Source organism: Mytilus edulis, chromosome 3, assembly GCF_963676685.1.
Source record: "Mytilus edulis chromosome 3, xbMytEdul2.2, whole genome shotgun sequence".
Lineage (NCBI taxonomy): Eukaryota > Metazoa > Mollusca > Bivalvia > Mytilida > Mytilidae > Mytilus > Mytilus edulis.
Genome location: NC_092346.1, coordinates 72,875,865 through 72,894,917, shown reverse-complemented (window position 1 = coordinate 72,894,917; position 19,053 = coordinate 72,875,865). Strand labels below are relative to the sequence as shown.

General features: G+C 31.0%; 1 protein-coding gene across 4 annotated transcripts in view; it reads left to right on the top strand.

Annotated features, from left to right (window-relative positions):
• The window catches only part of LOC139517345 (5'-3' exoribonuclease 2-like), a 46,141-nt gene extending 36,710 nt beyond the window's left edge, over positions 1–9,431 (top strand). For all 4 annotated transcript variants that reach the window (XM_071308287.1, XM_071308286.1, XM_071308285.1 and 1 more), the window contains 3 exons: positions 2,397–2,508; positions 7,810–8,116; positions 8,591–9,431. In XM_071308287.1, coding sequence (XP_071164388.1) covers positions 2,397–2,508; positions 7,810–8,116; positions 8,591–8,626 — 455 coding nt within the window. In that variant the 3' untranslated portion in view covers positions 8,627–9,431. The remainder of the gene's footprint in view (positions 1–2,396; positions 2,509–7,809; positions 8,117–8,590) is intronic.
• The last annotated feature ends 9,622 nt before the right edge of the window (positions 9,432–19,053 follow it).

Below are 19,053 nucleotides of genomic sequence, written 5' to 3'. Positions count from 1 at the left end.
CTCATAACTCTCGTCAAAACTTGTCAATTTTTTCAAAGAAGTAATCTTTGGTTTCTAATGACTCTATCTCTTTCTAATATTCCAACTGTGTAAATAGGAAGAAATTTGGTTGGCGAAGAACTTGATGTGTATTGGCCAGCACTTGAGAATAATTACGCAGGAATCTTACCGTTATATTTAATCACGATGAAGCTTTATCGCAAGTTCTACTCTTTATGTCATTTTTATAACAAGGTTTCTTTCAGTGATTGAAAATTTTATGCAGTTTTTAAGGTTATTGCTTTTTTATAGCAAATATTGATGCCACAGATGAACATTTAAAAAATAGAAGACCAAATAACTTGAAAAGTACTTCAATATCTAATCTATTATGGGATTTATGTCTGATGTCTTCCACTAATATATTATTTATTGAGAGAATCGGAATTACATTTACCCACAGTATTTGGCTTAAAACAATACAATTTTATTGACAAATATTTAAACGTTTTATTCTTTTCTTTTAAATTTTTTCAAAAGCGTCATTGATCAGGATATTAATTAAACTAAGGTTCTTTACAAAAAAAACTTGAACTACAATATAATATATCAAATTATCTCTACATATTTTGATGCTTTTGGATATCTTAGATTGTTTTTAATTTCTGGTCCTTGTGTCATGTTTTCATTTTAATTTCTGGTCCTTGTGTCATGTTTTCCAGTCTTCATATCTTCATCCTGTATCATATTGATGTATAGTTTTAAGGTTGATTTATCAAGTAATTGTTTTCACATAAAATTGAAAATTAATGCCAATATTTGTTTATATTGATGAGAATATATACAAAATCAGGGTTTGGTCCAAGATTCCATGCTTCACAAATCAGTTTAAAGTTTTTGTTTGAGGTAGTTCACCATGAAAGATGTATGACAAAAAAGATGTATGACAAATTATGTTTTTTACCAAAAATTTGCTCTGCACTGAACATGTAAATGTTTTTTATGCAAGCACGGTATGGGTCCTATAAGCACATTTTCTTATTAATCACAATTTTAAAATTTTGATATACAAAATTAAAAATGTTGCCAAAGATTAGTAGTTAAAACTTCATTAATCATATAGGTGTCTCGAGAAATGTTCAAATTATGAATAAAGTACTCGCAATTTGAATGTTTGAGAATGTAAGAGAAATTAATTTTAGTAAATAAATCTGAACCTGTTTGTTATAACAGTCTGTGCCCACATGGGAACACATAGTTAATATGGATTTTGATTTTTTAATATCTTTAATTGCAGTCTTTGATTTTATATGATCACAGAAAATAAGGTTACAAAATGTCAAAATTTTACACAATTTCATTATTTATCAAATTTTAGTGAGAACTTCAATCAGATTAAAGATAGAATTAATTCTTTCTTTGATAATTATGAGTATAATTGATACATTATTAATATTTACAGTCTCTTTATTATCAATGTTTCTTTTGAATATATCAATTCTTTGAGTCTTTAAATACCATGCACAGTTTAACACGATTAATTCTTTAAGTTTACATATAATTTTAGCTTAAGAAATGAATTATTTAGTAGAATAACCTTCCATTTTCCCAGCAGATAATTATATGTTTATCATGTCAGTAATTATAGCATCAATTAAGCTTGTGGCCTTGCCATATTTTCCACCCCAGAAGTCTGCAGCTGCTACCAGGGTAAAATAACACCCATCTCTTCCCAAACATCTTTTTCTGATCACATTTAATGATTTTACTTGAGGACTTTTCAACAAAATAGACAAATCATTGTGCATGAGTTATCATTTGACAAATTGTACCATGATGGTGCGTTTGACTCGCTTGATTCTTTAATGAGGCATTGATATGTGTTAAAGATGTGTTGCCCCAGGCTTACGACAGACAGAGCTTGTTAATTCAATAACTTACACCTGATTTGCTGTGTGGCCTTAGTATTATTTTTTCGCACAACCATTGAAACCAATTGAGTAAAAGTTCTTATTTAATCAAAAGTTTTTGTCTTTGATTAACAGCGTTTAAGACCTCCTTATTACTTTCCATATATCATCAACAAGGTTCTTAGAATATGATCTAGTAGATAGAAAAGGCTATTGAACACTATATTTGTAAAGAAATAAATAATTTGTTTTCTCTTTTACACAGTATGTAATTATACTCAGGGACTTAGAATGGTGTTCTACTTGTAAGTTCTAAAGAAATGAACAAAAATAATAATAGGTCCTGTGCATTAATTATCTGCACAAGTCATTTTTTTTTTATTTCAGCAAAAAGTATGCTCATTAAATATTTTTACGTTAGAGTTGTTTGTTTTTTGCCATTGATTTAATACCTTTAATGATTTGTTTTTTTAACTTATAATTTTTTGTAAATTTTTGTTTTTAAAGGAGGTGGCTATGGAGGTGGTTATGGTGGTGCTCAAGGTTATGTAGGTGGAGGTGGTGGCGGTGGAGGAGGTGGTGGCTACAACAGTGGCAATAACAGAGGAGGAGGTCAAAGGTTAGTATTTACTCTAACTTATACAGTGTTCATCAGTTATTGCACTTAACATAAGAATTTTATTTACAGGTAACAGAGGTCTTTGAAAATGGAGGTGTAACACTACCAAAACTTATAACACACACATCAATAGGCAGAAAATTGTAAACAATATTCCAATCTAAAGAATCTGTCAAATATACTGAAAATTAAATAGAATAACAATAAAAATATTATCAAAGTTTTTAAGCACAAAAAATTGCATAACTTACATTTCTTTAGAATAATGACAAAAATTGCCTAATTTCCACTAAATTTATTAATGGAAAAAATAAGGTTAATATTAATGAAAGATGTCTTGTGAATATAGACAAAGCAGCCTTGATAAATTATTAAAATGACTCTACCATGTGCTCTATATTTGCCCCCACCCCTCAAAAGAAATCTATATCCAAAACTTGTTTTTCCTTTTACTACCAATGTATGGCTAACGTAGTACAATTGATTATTGTATAAGAAGTAGTAACAGATTACTTGTAACATTCATTACTTTTAAAGCAAACTCCAGCCTATCAATCTTTTGACTAAATTATAGTCGTGGACTTTTTTCTATGACTTAAATTTCTCAAATCCAAAACTTGAGATCAGTTATAAGTATAAAGATTATCTGTATAAGATTGTTGCTCATTTTCCTACTGATTTGACCGTTTACTCCTATATATTTTTAAGCAATAATAAATTCCTTGGAAATCAGTTTTGTTTCCTTTATTGTCAGCCTAACTTGACGATATATTTAAACTGATAAATGTATATAGCATGTAATTCTAGAAAGTTGTCAAGTAAATAAATAGTGCCAATAAATTAGTTGGATAATATTATATTGTTCTGGTTTTCAGCAGAATGATATTCTTCTGATAATTGGTTTACAATTGTTCAATTTGTAATAAAATATCAAGCAGAAGTTTGTTTTTGTTTCTTGAAATTATCTTTAAACTAATTATTGGCAACAGAAATTTTCTGCAAATGAATATTTTCTTTTATTTTTTACTTATTCATTTTATATTGTGGTTGACCTTTTAATCATAATTGTAGGATATAAACATACGACTTAAAGAAGACTTTTGGTCGTTTGACAGTTATCCTTTAATTTGGTTAATAAGCTGAAGGTTTTTTTCTTGACTTTGTCCCTGCATGTTTTAATCGGGTGCACTTATGTATTTCAGTGTTTCAGGGCAAGCATGAACAAAATAAATGTCTGGATTTTTTTTATGGAGACCGTCAGATTGTCAAGTGCTTGCAGTATGCTTATTTTGACTCAATCCAATCTTAAAATGAAAAAATTTTTGGTGTGATATGTGTAACCAATTAGCCAAACTCTGTTAGAATGGGAGGAATGAATTTTATAACCCTGAAAATATTGGAACAGGGAACTCATGCCATTAGGTTTTAGAGTTAACATAGGTTGAAGTAAAGATATTCATGGTAAAGAGTTTATTCTGAAAATTTAGATTTAAGGTAGTTTTATACAGAAAAAAATATATTTATTATCACAATGTAACATTACCAAATAGTTGTAAATGAATTAGATTAACATATAAGGATGAACAAGTTAAACCCAGTTGGCCAAATCATAATTGCTAGATATTGAATTTTAATCTAAAATTGTGTCTATTGGTTTGGGCAGTATTGTGAAAGATATACTTCTCATTTCACATATAATTGATGATATAAAAAATATACAGAAAAAAAACTACAGAAGTTTTTCACTTAGAGACCTCTAGCTCTCTATATTTTATTAAAAAAAAATCCCTTTTATCCTGCCCATTCTTTGATTTAAATGTATATTCCATAGTATACGAAGTAGGTAAATATTCAAATAATTAAATTTTCAAAGACAATTAATTTTCTTGTTTTATTGAGTAGTATATAAGTAGAAGTTTAAAGAAGTATGACCTTCAGAAAATTATTTGACAATAGGTATCAAATCTTTGATGATATAATTTTTAATCATTTTTAAGTGAGATATTTTGACAATTATTTGCTTTTTAAACTTAAAATTTTCATGAAAGAAATTAAGTAACAATATCAATGCAGTAGTTTCCAAAATTTTGAATTTCGTTATTCAAATATGGTTGTTTTTTTCATTTGAAACTTGCATAACTTTATGTTGCATATGGGAGTGTTTCATGTCTAAAATAATTATTTAAGTTATTTTATTTATACAATTTCAATTAAGATGTACTATTGACATCTTCCTTTTATTCGTTGTCTGTTTTGAAACAACTTATAATTTTGTTTTTTCCATTAAATAGTAATAAAATTATTTAATTGTTGAGATTTAATATCTTTTATGTCTTAAAATAGTTCTATAGAAAAACTATTACTAATTTAATGATTGAACATCCCTGATAAAAAGCTGACAGATGTGCATGGAAAAAGTCTGATGTCAGTGGGGATGTGGAATCAAATCAGGGCCCTTGAAGTGCCTTGAAGTATCTTCCCCAGTATCACAGGATAGAACATTTAGACACTGATTCATCATAGCCAACCAAATGAAAACATAGAAGACGATATTGGTCTAGTAAACGATCTCATTAGATGTAAGCCAAAGGAAATTAGAACACAGGACTCACAATGGACTCACAAAAACTTGTAGCAATTAATTTTGGAGTGGGGTTGTTGAGATTGATAGGATTGTTAAAGATAGAAGTCTGCACACCTGTGCCGCTATCAAAGAATTGCTCCCCGCTACTTTCAAATGTAACAAACAAAAAAATGAGGGTTTGAATAGAACTTGAACTTTGAATAGATATCATTGATGATTATTAATTGAGGTGTCATTTTTTCCTTTATTGGAAACAATACAAAAGTACTTGACGCATGCTGTATATACATTTGAACGTAAATTTCATTCTGTTTGATATCTTACTTCTGCACTAGTGTTTTTACTCAGTAAATATCTCCTTACAATTATTGATCTGATTTAATAATATTGTACTCTGGTAAGATTTTTAAATTGACTACAGTGTTTTGTTAGGTATACTTGAGATCTTAATTCTCTGACTGCAAGGTTTAATATTTTGATTATTTGCAGGATTTTTTCATTAAGATAAAAAAATATGTCAATCATGATGTCAAAGGTTACGTAAACTTATGACTTACTCTTATCCCCTGTCATTGTTCTAATAGTACGGGAATTTATCTAAATACTTGACTTTCTGTACTCACCAATTTATCATTATATTTTTACTTTTTGTCATTTCAACTGACACTATCTGTGTGGTAGTAAAATGGCTAGAAAAAGTCATAGGTCAATTTAGTTTCTTTCTGCCATTGAAGGTTAGGTTTAGCATGTTATTATTATTATTATCTTTGTCCTTAATAATTATTAGAATTTTTTAGATATTTGATTGAGATGAAGGTGAAAAATGAAATTTTAAAATAGATTTTGAGAAAAGAGAATGTTTTATTCAATACATGAGTTTTTCATCATGATTGAAATTTTTATAGGACTTTTGAACTTAAAATTAATCAAAGGTAATGAAAAGATGTATTATTGGCCTAAGACAGAAGGGGCATATTTTTTTTATCTCTGTATCTAACCAACCATACCTCTAATGGCCATTCTCTCTTGGGTAACAGTTTCTGTTTAAAGTAGTTCACCAGGAAATTTGAGTCACATCTGTTTGAAACTTAAAAATGTTCTTAATGCTGTGAACTTTATAAAAAAAAATGCCAATACAATGTACATTGTATGAGGGTTTTCAATTAGATGTCAAAGTTTACTGAACATGGAATTGTGATTGTGTAATCAGGGCATGGTAGCCCTGCTATGCATTCAGTGCATGTTCTTGTATCTCTTTCAACTACTTTTCTATTCCTTTGACAAAAAATGTTGGAAGTATTAATTTTTAATTTTGTCTCCCTTTATATGGTTAAAAAAACATATTTTGTTCCAATTATTTTAGGAACTGTCGATTCATTTATTTTTGTGGGTATCAATTTTTCTTGATTGAAAAAAACTTGCATTGTAGTGGATACTTTATTTCATGGTTTTTAAAAATTCTGCATACAATCTAAAGTCATAAGAAACCTCAAATTAAAAAAAATAATGCATATGTTTTTTTGTAACTCAATGGATAGTTTTCATTATACAGCTTATGTACATATACTTTTTTCTGAAGAAAATTCTTTAATTTGTTCATATTTAAGTTTACTTTATTTTCATTGCTTCCTTCCTTCCAGGAAGCAATTCCCCTACATATTTTCTGTATGCAAAGTGACCTCAGTGTGATTGCAATACGCATGAATGTCCTTAAAATAAATATTTCTGATTGTACATGTTAAACACGTGCTCAATATCCGTGCTTTTTGTTGATTTTTGACAAACAGGTGACAATCGTTAAATTTCGGCTTCAAAACACGAACTTTAATTACCTGCCATATTTTCACAACAACACTGACCGATTGGAAAAAAATTGACGATTATACGAAATTTATGCGAAAAAAATGATAAAATCGTGCACAGAAGACTTAGTTTATGATGTTTGAATGCATTGGTTCAAGAAATGGAATAACATTATTTTTCACCGGTCACTCGTTTATTATGACTTTTAAAACAAATTGTAATTCAATGAATATTTAAATTCATGGTTTACCTGTACCCATGAAATCCACAAAAATTGGTAACCAACAAATAATGATGAATCCACAGTAATTTAGAATAAAACTCTAGATATATTTTCAATTTTTTTAAAAATGTCATGAATAAATGTGAAAAAAAAAATAGACAAATAAGATGTCATCTTTTGAAATAACTGGAATATACTTAAAAAATTTAAGATAGATTTAATAAGTAGATTAGGAACCATCGATAATTGATCATAAGGAATGGGTGAATTGATACACATGGGATTTGTGGTTCTCAAGTTATAACTTTAAATAATGTGGAAAATGAAGAAAATTGGAAGTTTGTTTTATTTTACTCAAGTATTCTTGAGCAAAAAAATTGTTTATTGCAATGCTACAGATATCAGGATGGATTTTCCTGACATGTATTCTCCATACTAGATCTACGATTGTCTCATTAATAGATTTATTCATATTATTACTAGGCTGGAACCAATATAGAGCTAGACAGCTTTTTTGGACACTGGTGTTTTCACTTAATGACCTTGTATCATTGGATTGCTGTGTTATTAAAGAATTTCCCATATATTTGTGTAATGTGTCAAAAAACATGATTGAAAACATGAAAGCTGGTTGGATTTAGAAATGTCTTACTTTACCTAAGGAATATTAAATGTGTATGGAACTTTTCAGATATGGTAACCAAGGTAACCAAGGTTGGCAAGGCAACATGAAAAATCAAGGAAATGCTTACAACAGAAATCAGCAGCAAGGAGGATACGGAGGCTATCAAGGTGGAGGAGGAGGAGGAGGATATAATCAAGGGGGAGGTAACCGTGGTGGAAATCAAGGAGGAGGTAACTGGGGTGGCAATCAAGGAGGAGGTAACTGGAGTGGCAATCAACAGGGTGGCAGTAACTGGGGAGGCAACCAAAGAGGAGGTAACAGAAACCAACAGCAGTATAGAGGAGGCGGAGGAGGAGGAGGGAATTATAATAGTGTAAGTATATAATGTGATGCATATAAGAAACTGTGTATTTTCCTATGAACTTTTAAATGAGTTGTTTGAAATTAATGTTACTTTTAGGCATAGATATATGAGTAAGCTTGCTTCTTGTTTGATCAATAGTGTGGATTCATTGATTTTCGATGGATATGAATTTTCATGGATTTCGTGGGTACAGGCAAACAACAAATCTAAATGTTCAACAAAAACAAATTTTCTAAAGGAAAGCTTGCAGTCTTTGCAAAAACAAGGAAATAAAATATCCACGAAAATACAAGTTTCTCTCAAACCTTGAAAATTGGTACCCACAAAAGTTAATGAATCCACAGTATTCAGAAAAATCTTAAATAATTCTTTTGCAACTAGTATAACAGTTAGAAGTTCAGCAAGAGCAATGCATTGCACATTTTCATATATTTTCTCATTAAATATATCCCATTCTTATAAGTGCTTTATTTATACTTGTAGAATAACAGAGGACAAGATAGATACAGACCGTACTGATGTGAAGAATATTGCTCATAAAACGTACATACATGAGAATACATGGGAAATTATAAATTTCCTTTATGTCATGATATGAAAATGTAATTTTTAATGTGAATATTTTTTCTTGACATTTAGAGCATGAAAACAGACATAATACATCTCAAACCAACAACAAGATATATAGTGGTTTAATTTGATTTGTCAAATCTTGTTTTGAGTTTGGTTATAATACAAACAAATGTATTGCAATGTATGTGAATTTCATATTAGTGAATGGTGTTACAGTACCACACAGAATAGTAATATTTCTGGATTGCATTCTAAAAGCATCACTTAATGTGATGTCAATATTTTCATGATTGTTCATAAGTCATATATTGATTTAAAAAACTGATTGAAAGTAAACACTTTAGATTTTTAATTTTTGCAATTATTAATGTTTGATTTATCAACTTTAGTTTAAGAGAACATTTCTGTTAAAACTTTATAATAATGCAAAGAAGAATTCATTCAATTAAAATATAGTTTTAAAATGGTCAGAAATTAATTTTGAAATTGATACAAATAAAACATAAAGGTTTTTGGAGTACACATATTTTTTTAAATCTTGATATTTAAATCATAAGTTAAGAACACATACCACTCATCATGCTTATAAAGCAATGTCTCTAAGTAATTATTTCTTTGATCTTTACAAACAGTGATTACTAAAATTTGAATTGTATATATTTTATATCATGTAACTTGATGATATTTTAATTAATTTATAAGATCAAAACCTTGTAAATATCATGATGAACAATTAAAATTATTATCATTATTCATAGTCTGGTGTTTTTTCTTTCATATGAAAATTTTTTTTGACTTGTTTCAGATTGCTCTAAATATTGAGTGGCTAACAACATGTTGGGGCATATGGCCAAAAAAATATAGCCGATATCATTTTATGCCAAATATTATCTCATTTGCTCCACAACTTATTTGCGACAATACTACTTCTACACCACTTCATTTTAAAAACTATAGGTATCATTTGCGCCAATTAAAAAATTATCTAATTGCACCAATTTTATGAACTTATTTACATTTACTTATATATATATCAACTTAATGATTCACTTCCCACCTCTTGTATACAGGCTTAGTTTAACTACTTGGATACAAAAAAATATGCTGAATTAAAATCCTCACTCATATACAGTTAACACTGTTACATGTCTCTGATCAACATTAAATTAAAGGCTGTTATTTATAACTCATAATAGAAATATATTCCTTTCTGCCCACTTTTCTTCTCTCTAAGTTTTTTTTATCATTCTCTCTTGGATTACTTCTTTTTTCTTTATAATAAGTTGCCTTACAAAATTTGTAATCCTCTACAACGATGATAGGTTTCCCTTTATCAGATTTTATTTTCTTAAATGATATACATGTATTAGACATCTTTCCATGTGAAAAACTATTCTATTACTGAACAATTTATGTACATGTATTGGTGAGTTTTCTTAATTTTGATGTTTAGTTTAAATTTAAAGTGGATAGGTTAATGGTTACATGTTTGATATAGGCAAAAAAATATTAGGGTTAATGTGGCGCAATTTGATTCTATTCATTGGTGCAATTAATACCATCCAAAAAATAGAGAGTGGCGCTATTGATACCTTTTCAAAACTGTACTTGGGGTTAATTGAAGGACATATTACTGTGAAAGTACTTTTATTCGTGGGGTTCCAATATTCGTGGTTTTCATGGTTTTCGTGGATGAAATAAACAACGAAATAAAACTAAAACAACCATTGTTCAAATAAAGACATGAAAAGATTCCTTGTAGGTTTGACTACTGATATGATCTAGAGAATATATTGGGTTAATTAGTGTTGTCACTACCATTTGCACGGGTCAATGTTTACTTTGCAATTTCCTTCAATCCAGATTTGTAATCTTGGTTTCTAAAGGCTTCTGTAAAAGATTGACAACACCCTTTGACAAAACATATTGTTGTAAAAAGATGCATATGGGTGTGATATACATTCTAGCCAAACAGAATGTTGTTTGTAGGCTGCAATATGTAAATAAAGACAATGCAATAACCCACAGGTTCCCATTTTATAGCTAAAACTGCCACTTTTACTATGAAGCTTCATAAAAAGTGATGTTCTAGAAATTCAAAGTTCATATGAATATTATTTCCAAAGGTCAAAACAGGACTGTGGTCTATTTTCAATATTTGTACTTATACTTTCAAGAGTTTAAGTTATTTTAAAATTCTGTACTACCCCTGCTTTTGTTTAAAGTCTTCTTGAGAATTTGGCAACTGTCCATGTGTAGTTTTACTGGTAACTTTCCTAAGTTGCATAAAAAAGATGATGTGGTATGATTGCCTGTGAGACTATTGTGACTGATATGAAACACATGTAGTATCTGGGAACCAGTAGGTAAACAAAAAAAAAACAATTATGAATTTGTATATCTCCCCAAAAGAGTTGAGGTTTGTGAAATAGCTATATGTACAAAATGCAACCTGTAGCAAAAATAGCCAAATTTAGTCCAAAATATGTTCATCATAAGAGTGCACATCTATGACATCAGACAGGGTTTACCTGACCTTGGCCTCATTTCTAAGAAAAGTGATTAGAAGACATTTTTGTGGTCAAGTCTGTATTTGAGATACTATGAGAAAAGGTAAAATAAATTTGGAATATGGAATGACTGAAAGGTGTACTAGTTCATCTGGCAGATTCTGTGTGACCTTGTATCAATTTTCACAGTTCACTGTTAGATTTGGGTGTTTTGGTCTTTTCCTCCAATATAAGAAACAAAAGGTCAACTGTCTTGTGTTTATATGTATATTCTGTTTGACATTGCATTTGCAAATGGCCCATTCATTGTTCATTTGTTACTTTAAAAGTTTCATTGTTTGATCTATTTTCTACAAATTTTATGTGAAACTTCTCTATGTGTTAGAAATCATTGCAAGGATAACATGTCTGTCTGGCAGCGTTCATCTTGACCTTGACCACAATTTCATCGTTCACTAATGGTCCATGTTCAGGTTTTTGTTGTCACTGAAAACAGTAGGTAAAATGTGTTATGCATTCAGCATGATTTTAAGGTGAGCATGTCTATCTGACAAGGTTCGTCTTACTTTGTACTCATTTTAAGGTAAGCATGTCTATCTGGCAAGGTTCGTCTTACTTTGTACTCATTTTAAGGTGAGCATGTCTATCTGACAAAGTTCGTCTTACTTTGTACTCATTTTAAGGTGAGCATGTCTGTCTGGCAAGGTTCGTCTTACTTTGTACTCATTTTAAGGTGAGCATGTCTATCTGGCAAGGTTCGTCTTACTTTGTACTCATTTTAAGGTGAGCATGTCTGTCTGGCAAGGTTCGTCTTACTTTGTACTCATTTTAAGGTGAGCATGTCTATCTGGCAAGGTTCGTCTTACTTTGTACTCATTTAATGTGAGCATGTCTATCTGGCAAGGTTCGTCTTACTTTGTACTCATTTAAGGTGAGCATGTCTATCTGGCAAGGTTCGTCTTACTTTGTACTCATTTTAAGGTGAGCATGTCTATCTGGCAAGGTTCGTCTTACTTTGTACTCATTTTAAGGTAAGCATGTCTATCTGGCAAGGTTCGTCTTACTTTGTACTCATTTAAGGTGAGTATGTCTTTCTGGCAAGGTTCGTCTTACTTTGTACTCATTTTAAGGTAAGCATGTCTATCTGGCAAGTTTCGTCTTACTTTGTACTCATTTTAAGGTGAGCATGTCTATCTGGCAAGGTTCGTCTTGTACTCATTTCCATCGATCCACTCGAATGAAGTGCTTGTTTTATCACTGCTACTAAGTAATCAAAACAACTGCAATAGCTAAATGGAAAACATGGTTATGATTAGCTACATAGAACCACAATATATACCAGCATATGCATATTAAGATCGTTGTAAGAATTAAATAGAATATTGAAGAAGGTATTCAAAAAGAAGTCAATAAAAAAAACTGCCTGAAATTTAATGGATAAAGTCCCATAACTCTGGAAGGATAAAGTGGAAAATTTTCAAAAATGTAAAGAAGAAAACTTCTACCAATCTAAATAAGAAAATATGAAAGTTTCAAGGTAATTACAGCAGATTTCAGTCAGTATGTAGCTAATGGTAATATCTTTGGTTAGCTTGCTTGTTAGCTGAACCATGAAGTCATTGTTAGGTAAGGTAAACTTCCCAGGACTAAGCTACTTTAAAAGGAGGGTAGTATACCTTACCTAACAATGACTTCATGGTTCAGCTAACAAGCAAGCTAACCAAAGATATTACCATTAGCTACATACTGACTGAAATCTGCTGTAATATAAGCATAGTCCAGCTGAAGCTGATATTGTAACAAATGCATAGTATTTGTTGGGTAAAAGTCCCATAACTCTGAATGTATTGATGAGAAATTAAAAACTTTTAAAATCAGAAGTAAGCTTATACTCCCAACAATTGGCCTTCAAGTAATACATTTTTAAGTTAATCTATCAAAGCATGATCCTTGAGTTAATAGTATATGTGAACACTTTACCTATTGCAATTTGCCAAACTATTAAAGCTCCTTACTCTTTAGACAAACCGGAAAATGTTCAAAATCAAATGTAGGCTTTGATTTACCACTCCAATAACTAAACAAATTATACACACGCTTATATCAAATAAAACCAACAAGGTATAATTACAAACGCACGGTTGTTATAACATTCATTATCTGTCGTCTGTTTCCAGAAACTTAGAAATGAGATTGGAAACGGGGAATGTGTCAAAGTGGTAACCCTTCGATCCAAGAGCGATTATTTTATCAACCAAACGTTATTCGGAGTATGGATATTGTATATATGTTAAAAAGGGCTTAACTCGTCAGATCGATATAAAGCAGAAAACCATCTAACAAATTACACAGACTGATCGTGGCAGGGTGTTTATACATCCCTAAAAACTAAAAGACACAATGCACAGATCTGAGAGTACTCGCCAACAACAACTAATAAAAACGCATGTATGTTAGACTGAAATATCACTCAGTACCCATCCGTAATCTAATGGATTTAGTGTAAGACCGTTAGACGTCATGAACAGAAAAAAATATGAGTGTGCAATGCCCAATATAGGAATCGATAGAAATTAGTTCCGTGAATACCGGTGCATATGGGTATACTGGTTTTATTTTACTAATTACACAATCAATATTTATACCACTAAAAATAATATTCGCTGTCGTTCTGATGGTTTCCATTGAACTGCTCACCATTCTAGACTAGATGAGTTCATACCTGGTATTTGGTGAGGTTCATGCATGTGGCTTAAACTCACGTGGCCTAAAAAGCATCGTGTGCTTTTGTCATCACTTGGTCCCCGTCATCCTTTGTACGTCCGTCGTTGTAACAGTTTTGTTTAATCCTCTCAGGAATTACACTGGACCAAACGTAACTAAACTTTATATGAATGTTCCTTAGAGAATCTAGTTTGAAAATTGTATCAGAGTATTTCATCCGTTAACTTGGCAAAAATCGTTAGTTGACCCCTTATAAAAGGAATTAATTCATGTGAATCATGATTTTACCATTATAATATTTTTTGTGGAAACTGTCGTATATATACTTATAGAAGTAATAATAAGATTTACAAATAAATCTGCAAGGAAAAAAATCGTCATTAGATTCTTTATACGTGTGATTGCTCCTGATAGATTTATTTCCATTTTTTTGCGTATTTTTACGAAACCTGAAATAGATCGAGAGAAAGTGAGTTAGCAATTATTTTCAGCGAAATAAGATCTACAAATAAGTCAACACAGCTGAAATCGTCAAACGATTAAAAGAGTGCTTGCCGTTCTGTCTTATTTCTGTCCTTATTATGTTGGATCACGGAATTATTATATTGATATTTTTCTTCCATGGTTTGGTCTACCGATAGCATGACATAACAAGGAACTTATCATAACTATTAGTTTACAATCCTTATACTTCTATTCCAGATAATTTTGTGGTTTGTGGTTAGTGTTGCTATAAATATTCAAAATGTAGGTTGAGTTTATACTATAGACCAAGCCTGTATGATACATAGACCACATTTAACCTTCTGTGATTGTAGAGCAGCATAAGACACACAGATCTTCGACTTTTATTTTTAAGAATGCCTTTAATTAGTTGTATTCTACATTTGACTTCTTTTGTATACTTGTAATTTGAACTGTTTCGTAATCAGGTTCTTCCGGGTTCATATTTACCTAGTTTAACTTGCAGTTCAAAGCTTAATGAGTGATCTGGACTGATATGCATTAAACAACTTTATTATGATAGGATATCCAGTCTTTTAGTATGAATTTATCGTTGGACATGTAGAGAAAATCGTTCGTTTGGGAAACAAATGTCTACTTTAGTAGTTTTATACATATCGACTGGTCTAGTGTTTGGACTTCCATTAAACTTTTTATTCAAGTGTCTGCACGTCAGTGAAAAGTTTAGACATAGTGAGCACTGAAAACCAAACATACTCGCTACGAGCGTCTGTGAATTTTTTGTGTTTTTTTCTGCTTTAACGAACTAATTAAACGTCACCACATTCTGTAGGTGGTTGTCCCAAGTCAATTGTCGGTAATTATTGGTTGTCGTATGTTGCTGTACATATTTGTTTGTCATTCAATGTTTTGTGCATAGATTAGGCCGATAGTTTTCCTCTTTGAATTGTTTTTTGTTTATTGTTTCGGGGTCTCGTATAGCTGATAATGCGGTATGGGCTCTGCTTATTGTTAATGGCCGTACGGGGATATATAGTTCAAATGTGTCATTTAGTTTCTGGTAGTGAGTTGTCTTTCTTCTTATTTTTATATATACAAAAGAATAAAAAATCAGCCAAATACGGCGTAGACCATGTCGTCTAAATCTCATGATTCTCTCTGCAAACACTGTAATATGACACTGTAAAGGTAAATACAATATTTTCTAGTGTTTCAAATAATTCCAAATTTTATAAATAACATTAACAAATAAATTACCAAATAATTGATATTTCATACCAACCCAGATGTGCTCAGTGACTACTGGGCTTCAGATACCACCAGTATCAAAATGAGAAAAACCCATACCGTATAGACGGCTATAAAAATAAAAAAGGTCCCGACATGAAAAATGTGAAACAATTTAATTGAGAAAACTAACAGCCTAATATATAACAAATCAATAAAGTAACAACAAAACCTGACTTGGTACAGGCACATAAAGAATCTAACCTGGGATAGTAGTGTAACAGCACACACAGTTTATTTTCTACCTATGCTTTCGAATGTCCCTTTGGTATCTTCCATATCTCTTTTACAGATGCAAAGACTATAACAATCCAGTTACTTCTTGTATACTCAAACGATAAAATTTGCATCGTTCTATCTATATGTATACGATTATCAAGTCTTTTTTTATTAAATTTAAATAACCACAAGAAATGCATGGACATGTTTAAAAGAACTTATGCTTTCCGGTTACAATGTCCCATCAAGGAAAATGATGAAATGCATTCAACGCAATCTTGTATAAAATAGAAGTGAAAGATACCATGCAGGAAACATTCAAACTTATAAATCGACCTGTCAAAGCCATGGCTAAAAAAGACAAACAGACAAACAATAGAATACAAAACACAACATATAAAAATTAAGACTAAGCAATACGGGTTCCACAAAAAACTGGGGGTACACTCATGCTCCGAAAGGGTACGTCGATTTTGCTCCACATGTGGCACCCGTCGTGTTGCTCATGTTAGGAAAAACTCGGAAATAAGTGTAATTCGGAAGATCACATTCGTGTAAAAGGAACAGGATTGTTTAGTTGCGACAAAAGGAACATATCCGCTGTCATCTGTGGAACGGATATTCCAAAACGGTAAATCTACTCGAGACGACGTCCGTAAAATTAACGAAGGAATTGTTTCAACTTCACCATTTGGAACTCTTGGTTTAAAAGCTTCCTTGTGAGCAGCAACTCTTTTTCGAGGAATCATGATAGGGAATATCAGCCTGGGAATATCGTAACAATTGGAAGATATATATTCCGTATGCAGGCGCGCTGCTAAAATGTTGTTATACATAGAAATAGAAAGTTCATAATTGGGAAGCTGAAATAATCTCTTTTGTCATAAAGTTTTGTTTTCTGGATGGTATTAATTTTGTTTATTTATTTGGTGTGTTTGCGGATTAAATCTCTCCTATCGACTGTCTTAACCACATTTTAATATATTTTATGACTGTTTGCTAATACTGCAAGTTACTTTTTTCATATTGTTACAATCGCAGAGACTAGTTATGCTTCAGGTATTCAATTAGAAATTGATTAAAATATAGGTATGTACTGTATTATGTTGCCGTGAACAGCAACCACTCCTTTTTTTTTTTGAAAAACAGGAAATTAGTATAGTCTTCTTAAGTCATATTTTTTTCCTCTCCAAAATCTTATATAACATTAATAATTCTAAAGCTATCAATAGTGATGTCAATATAAGTTACGTTCGATACTTCGGAGAACTATATGTACTTAATTCCCTTTATTTTCATAATGAACCCTGGTCTACAACTTTGAAGATGTCAAGATAGTTTTTGCAATAACCCTTTTTCTGCCATTTTATGAATAATGACCCTCCGTCTGATTAAATCTAGACATCGGCGGGCAACTAAGATTTGTTTTTACGAGAACGTATTAATTTTATGTAGTTCGTGTGGATTAAAATTGAGACATGGGTGTAGATAGTAGCAAAGACAAGAACGTGTTTAACTTTTCATTAACAATGTCAGATAAATTAAATCTACGATGACAGTTTGTGTCAATCAGACCCGGATTCAACACCGCAATACCACAAACATTCATTCTATCTGTCAAAACAAAGACCAGTGAAGAAATGCTGAAATTTCAATGTTTATAAATTTGATTGACTAATTGACAGGGCTAAGTGGTTGACTAGCCAAACATTTTGATACGACTTAGGCTGACTAACCTTATGTCACCCATACCTAAAGACAATACGGCCGCTTTTTGAGAGGGAGGTTTATGAATAAAAATACAACATGTTAAGATATACATATATGTCACCTTAATGGTTATCTTTGTGAAAAAGTACTTTTTAAATTAATGTTAAACATAAATGAAATGTATAGGCGTTTTTAAACAAATTTCGATGCATACCCGAAAAGCGATACAAAAAAACCTACACAACTCAAACATGAAATGTGATTTTAACGAGGTAATTACTGGAATGTCAATATGTGAATTAAATGGAAGATTGAAAATGTTAAAAAAAAAGAAATAATAATACATGGTAATAGTGATAAAATCCTTAATTAGTATCAAACTCCGAGTCGTCGGTTGCTGAAAGTGATCTTGAGGGTTGATACAGTATCTGATTCAGATTTTGACATGTATAATTCTCTATTTATCACTAGATAACGGCATTTATGGTGTCGTTCGATAGTAATTTTCCTATCAATTTCATCTACTAAATAGTAAGCGAAACGCCATCCATTCATTTTTTTTAGCTCATTTTGACTATGACTGCGAAAAATTAAATATATTGCTATTACATGTATAAGAAAATTAATTGAGTGTCAACTCTCAAAATCCAGCACTGAATGTAGACTGCATCTGTCGTAGTGGTGATGGTTACTGCGATTTGGCTCGTGTTACCTGACGTTCTCAAATATTCTACGGATTTCTTGGTCTATTAGTCAAAAACTATTACTTCGTCCTAATTTCGCAAATAATTCATCATTTGACTTATACGTCAATTATGCCTCCGCAATATCATCCAAACAAATAATTATATTGTTTTGTGCCATTTTCTTTTCTTTCACCAATTAAGTTCGCAGATAACAGTGAATGATCGGCCCAGATAATCTTTTTATACAAGACATGTTGATTGAGAGCATTTTTTTTATTACTAGTACGAGGCAAGACACACTGGTCTGATTTTTTTCTTCTTTTTATTTTCTGAAACATATCTATTCCATCGCACTCGAGGTAAAAAGGAGGCGTGCGGACTAAGCACGACTTTCAAAATTTCGATTTTTTTCTGATATTTTGATTCAAGCAATCTGCCTTTTGTATGTTTGAAGAGACAACCCTCAGTAAAAAAAATGATTCCTGTTTCATCTCATTTCATACCAATTTCTAAAAGGTAAAGTCACTAAAATGACAGTCAACACCGTGTTATAATCTTATTCACTTTAAAAACAAAAACATGTTTAACAAAAAAGCACAAAAAAGCACAAAAAGGCATATACACAAAGCACATTAGCGAAAATTAAAGATAAGAATACAAAAATGTATATACCATAGTACAATAACAAAATGACTGGATGTATAAGTACAGAGCCACATCATAAGTATCAAATAAACATAAAACATAGGACAAGTTTACCAAAATTTTACAA